Source organism: Carcharodon carcharias (genome assembly GCF_017639515.1).
Source record: "Carcharodon carcharias isolate sCarCar2 chromosome 39 unlocalized genomic scaffold, sCarCar2.pri SUPER_39_unloc_7, whole genome shotgun sequence".
Classification (NCBI taxonomy): Eukaryota; Metazoa; Chordata; class Chondrichthyes; order Lamniformes; family Lamnidae; genus Carcharodon; species Carcharodon carcharias.
The window spans coordinates 59,001-65,000 of NW_024470846.1; the positions used below are offsets into that span (position 1 = coordinate 59,001).

General features: G+C 45.5%; 1 protein-coding gene across 7 annotated transcripts in view; it reads left to right on the top strand.

Annotated features, from left to right (window-relative positions):
- LOC121274992 (Fc receptor-like protein 2) overlaps window positions 1-6,000 on the top strand; it is a 64,516-nt gene that overhangs the window by 39,898 nt on the left and 18,618 nt on the right. For all 7 annotated transcript variants that reach the window (XR_005942332.1, XR_005942333.1, XR_005942336.1 and 4 more), the window contains 2 exons: window positions 1,343-1,373; window positions 2,984-3,075. Coding sequence is in view for 1 of the 7 variants with exons in the window: in XM_041182386.1 (XP_041038320.1) it covers window positions 1,343-1,373; window positions 2,984-3,075 (123 nt within the window). In the remaining 6 variants the exon portion in view is untranslated. The remainder of the gene's footprint in view (window positions 1-1,342; window positions 1,374-2,983; window positions 3,076-6,000) is intronic.

Here is a 6,000-nt window from a genome sequence, read left to right on the forward strand (position 1 = left end):
AATCCTCCTCACCATGTGCAACTCCTCCAACCTTGGTGTCGTCTGCAAATTTACTAATTAGCCTGGTTACATTTTCCTCCAAATCATTTACCTATACTACAAACAGCAAAGGTCCCAGCACTGATCCCTGTGGAACTCCACTAGTCACAGCTCTCCATTCAGAAAAGCACCCTTCCACTGCTACCCTCTGTCTTCTATGACCAAGCCAATTCTGTATCCATCTTGCCAGCTCACCTCTGATCCCGTGCGACTTTACCTTCTGTACCAGTCTGCCATGAGGGACCTTGTCAAAGGCCTTACTGAAATCACTGTAGATAAATTCCACTGTTAATGCAGAGTGTGCGTAATGCTGGAAAATGAGACATAGTCCTCAAAACGCTTTGCCTGTGTGCATCAGGAATGGGGGAAAAATAGGAGACTTCAAAGCGATCAACACTTTACACTGTATGGGGGAAAAGGTGGCTGATTGGCTCGCGAGGGTAGTTTGATTGGTTGAGGCCTTGCCATGGAGACTGCACCAGGGAAATGCTATCCCCAAAGCTCTTACGTGGTTTAAAACGTAGTTCGACTCTGATTGGTCGATACGTTGCCATGGGGAATACATCAGCGAAGGGTAGCACTGCCCCGTGCTTTTGGGCATGATTGGGCTGCACCTACTGAGCAATCTCGAGTGTGCTAAGAAATGCACTAAACGCCACTTTACGATCATTGGTCGACCTCGCAATGTGCCTTATTTGCATATGCTAGAAGCTAGTTTTATTCACCTGCAGGGCCCTGTACTCTGCAGACAGAAAGAATGTGCCCAGACATTGTGCCTTGTTTCAAAAGCATGGTGGACAAGTACTCCACAAGGCACTGCCTCGACCAATAGGAGTCAATGGACCTTGATAGAATTTTACCAAATACCTGGGAAGTAACTGTTCGTTGGTGCATTCTCCATGGTAACGCCTCGACCAATCAGAGTCCACCCTCCAACCAGCCAGCACCCTTTTGCCGTGCAGTAATATTGCTGTTCCCTTCACAATTGTCTATTTTGCGTCTGTCCTGATGAGTGAAATGCAAAAAAAGCTTCGACAACATGTCTCCTATTGTTTCCAGCATTATGTAAGTCTAGCCGAAGTGAAAATTAGACGGTGGAATTTTAATACAAGGATTCCAGGCATTTTTTGTGCTCTGTTATTCACTTTAATACGTTGCTTTGTGAATGATTATAATTGTGATCAGTTGAATTTTTTGCTGTTTGGAAATTACTGAAAGAAACGCAAGGCTTTTTTTTTAGGGAAATAGGTTCCAATATTACTTGTACCTCTTGCTGAATCACACTTCTCCCTATTCTAACCAGGTAATGCTGCTGGTGTTTGCACGTCACAGGGGTAAGTGCTAAAACATTTAAAGCATTAATCATATTGAGCGTGTTAAAGTCATCTCGAGGCCCTGATGTGGAGGAAGTGTCTTACCCCAATCAGACCTTTAAACTCCTGACTTGCAAATGAGCCAGGCAATGAGAGCAGGCTCAGCTTCAGTTAACTGCTAAACGGCTCTGTTACCATTGTTATAACGCTATGCATTCGGTGACCTATCGGTCAAGTGATGGAACACAGATAAATATGATGTTACAAGGAGGTATATCTATACTCACCCACAAATGGTCAGATCAGCATTGATTGGAGTCTCCCATTAACGATGAAGTAACCTCCCTCTCTTTGCTGCAATACATCACTTCGGTGTCTGCCTTTAGTGTAGGACATGTTACATCAGTCTGCGTTGTGTTCTGGGGAAGCAAAGTTTGCTATGCTTCTGTGTTAAGCAAAGTTGAAGTCCACTGATTTTGCCCATCTTCCAGGTGTTAAATCTCAGTTATCGTCTTCTGGCTAGCAGTGAGTTGTAATCGTCCTGTTCAAGAGAGGACGCACTCGTGTTTGGCAGAAGCTCCCCGTTAGTAACGTCCTCGACTGACCAACGCTGTCCGGTTTCAACGTGAGAAAAGTCTCAAAAGAGCATCTAGCAACTCAGGAAACCTGAGGAAGTCGAGCGCCTTCCCATCAACCCTCCTCCCGATTCCTTAAACAAGCGTAAGCGCTCTAGATCTGATCAGAGAACCCACTGAAGCCTCAAACATAGCGGTTGCTCTTCCATCCACGGGTTGCATACACCTCAGTGCCAAATCTTGCCTGATCTGCATTTGCCAACAATCCTATCGAACCGACTGAAAGCTGAATATCACAGGTGGAACATTAACCAAAAAAATGAATACCAGTCGTTTGCCATTCGTTGGTTAGGCCTGAGCTGGACCTTTGCTGCCTATTCGAAGGAGCAAACACAATGTTAGCTTCAAAGCTTCCTGAAAGGGTAGAAATGTTCCATGGCAGCATCTTACCGTTGGTGAAGGAGCCCAGGTATCAGGATAGGCTGGAAACGATAGGGTTTAGTACCTTGGAGTATAAATCTGTTCAGAGATAGTCCTGTAGAGTATTCCAAGATGGTGACGTCTGTCGACAGATGATATACAGCAGAGCATTAATGTTCCTTCCAGCATTTTGGGTGTCACTGCACCACATGGATTGCAGCAGTTCAAAGACGCAGCTCACCACCACCTTTAGAAGGGGGCAACTAGGGATGGGCTATAAATGCTGGGCCCAGCCAGTGACGCCCACATCCTGTGAATGATTATATATATATATATATATATATATATACATATATATATATATAATGCAAATTCTAGGAGTTATTGAGTGAAAGTCATTGGATTAAAACATACGGGGCAAAAATGTGCAGAACTGTTTTTCACTCGGGTAAGTTGTCGGGAATATCTAATGCCGAAGTTGGCAGGAGTTCATGATTTAATAAGGATGTTCAAAGGGATTAACCTGGCACTTGAGGTTGAGTAACTGACTGGCTCATGTGAAAATGCACGGCGGTGAGACCGATCCCGATCGTTATTCGTTCATAACTGAGAGCATTTTCTTTTTTTCTTGAGAAGTGAGGGGACTGGAGAAAGACCCGGACCCTCCAGAGAAGAAACACCCACAAGCGATTTCGGACATCCCGTTGCAAGATCAAGCCCGAGTGTTGGTAAGCCTGAACTGATACACGTGACTACATGTTGTAGGCATCTCCCCTCCCGCCGCCTCTCGCCATGGGACTATGGGTGCACACGTTAGGTTGATATCACACCATGACATCAGTAAAACATGCAAAGGAGCAGGGGTGCCTCTTTAGCTGGTGCTAGTGTTGAACGGTACAGTAAACAGAGCCTGAGCACATCACCGTTGACTCCTTCATCCACATGCAGGCAAAAATCTGCACGGTTGGCTCTCTGCCCTTGGTTCCCGGATATGCCAAGCGTCGTTTGAGGTTAACACATGCACAAAAAAAAAAAGCTTTGTGCTTTCCAGTTGTAGAAACATAGACACTAGGAGCAGGAGGAGGCCATTCAGCCCTTCGAGCCTGCTCCCCCCTTCAGCATGATCATGGCTGATCATCCAACTCAATAACCTGTTCCCACTTTCTCCCCCATATCCTTTGACCCCTTTCGCACCAAGAGCTATATCTAACTCCTTCTTGAAAACATACAATGTTTTGGTCTCAACTACTTTCTGTGGTGGTGAATTCCACAAACTCACCATTGTCTGGGTGAAGACATTTCTGGTCATCTCAGTCCTAAATGGTCTACCCCGTATCTTCAGACTGTGACCCCTGGTTCTGGACTCCCCCCACCATCGGGAACACCCTTCCTGCATCTACCCTGTCCAGTCCTGTTCGAATTTTATAGGTTTCTATGAGATCCCCCCCTCATTCTTCTGAACTCCAGCGAATATAATCCTAATCGATTCAATCTCTCCTCATATGTCAGTCCCGCCATCCCAGGGATCAGTCGGGTAAACCTTCACTGCACTCCCTCTATAGCAAGAACATCCTTCCTCAGATAAGGAATCAGTCTGGTAAACCTTCGCTGCTCTCCCTCTATAGCAAGAACATCCTTCCTCAGATAAGGAATCAGTCTGGTAAACCTTCGCTGCTCTCCCTCTATAGCAAGTACATCCTTCCTCAGATAAGGAATCAGTCTGGTAAACCTTCGCTGCTCTCCCTCTATAGCAAGTACATCCTTCCTCAGATAAGGAATCAGTCGGGTAAACCTTCGCTGCTCTCCCTCTATAGCAAGTACATCCTTCCTCAGATAAGGAGACCAAAACTGCTCACAATATTCCAGCACAAAAACAGAATTACCTGGAAAAACTCAGCAGGTCAGGCAGCATCGGGGGAGAAAAAGGGTTGATGTTTCGAGTCCTCATGAACCTTCAACAGAACTGTTGAAGGGTCATGAGGACTCGAAACGTCAACTCTTTTCTTCTCCGCCGATGCTGCCAGACCTGAGTTTTTCCAGGTAATTCTGTTTTTGTTTTGGATTTCCAGCATCCGCAGTTTTTTGTTTTTATCACAATATTCCCAGGTGTGGTCTCACCTAGGCCCTGTACAATTGGAGCAAGACATCCCTGTTCCTGTACTCGAATCCTCTGACTACGAAGGCCAACATACCATTCGCCTTCTTTACCGCCTGCTGTACCTGCATACTTACCTTCAGCGACTGGTGTACAAGGACACCCAGGTCTCGTTGCACATTCCCCTCTCTCAATTTATAGCCATTCAGATAATAATCTGCCTTCCTGTTTTTGCTACCAAAGTGGATTACATCACATTTATCCTCATTATACTGCACCTGCCATGCATTTGCCCTCTCACTCAGCTTGTGCGAGGGGTTGGAATTCGAATGGGCTCTGCTCATGTCAAGCCAGCAAAGCTTCCTTCCAGCCTTCATGGCTTTTGCTACGTTTATTTTTCCAATAGCCCTGGCAAAAGGGACCTCCCGTTTTGTAAATTGAAAATGGCTTCCACTTCCCGGTCGGATTCCTTTCCCTCAAGGTGCTGTTTCCGGTTTGGGCAGGAAGTCAGGGCACAGCGGTGGCCATGCAGCTGATTTTCCGAAAGGCGAGACCTGGGAAGGTGACAATCATATCAATGAACATTACCCGGAGGGCCTACGTGGAATACTGCGCCTGCCCCCACCCACCCACTGATGCCTCCATCTCATCCCTCACCACTCGTGACATATAAACTACCCAATGAAACTTTGTGGAATACGGATAGACACCTGAAATCTGGGGGAGCAGAGGGGAGTCACTCAAAGGCGGTTGCTCAGAGTCACTTCATCTTCTATCACACATCTCCCCACGGTTCGGTCCTGGGAACCAGGTAGATACAGCTCTCAAAAACAAGAAGAAAAATACCTGGAAAAACTCAGCAGGTCTCGCAGCATCTGCAGAGAGGAACACAGTTAACGTTTCGAGTCCGTATGACTCTTCAACAGAACTAAGGAAAAATAGAAAAGGGGTGAAATATAAGCTGGTTTAAGGGGAGCGGGTGGGACAAGAGAGCTGGACAGTGAGCCAGTGATAGGTGGAGATAACCAAAAGATGTCACAGACAAAAGCATACAGAGGTGTTGAAGTTGGTGACATTATCTAAACGGCAAAGAGGTGTTGAAGGTGGTGATATTATCTAAAGGACAAAGAAGTGTTGAAGGTGGTGATAATATCTAAAGGACAAAGAGGTGTTGAAGGTGGTGATATTATCTAAAGGACAAAGAGGTGTTGAAGGTGGTGATATTATCTAAAGGACAAAGAGGTGTTGAAGGTGGTGATATTATCGAAAGGACAAAGAGGTGTTGAAGGTGGTGATATTATCTAAAGGACAAAGAGGTGTTGAAGGTGGTGATATTATCTAAAGGACAAAGAGGTGTTGAAGGTGGTGATATTATCTTAAGGACCATGAGGTGTTGAAGGTGGTGATATTATCTAAAGGACAAAGAGGTGTTGAAGGTGGTGATATTATCTAAAGGACAAAGAGGTGTTGAAGGTGGTGATATTATCTTAAGGACAAAGAAGTTTTGAAGGTGGTGATATTATCTAAAGGACAAAGAGGTGTTGAAGGTGGTGATATT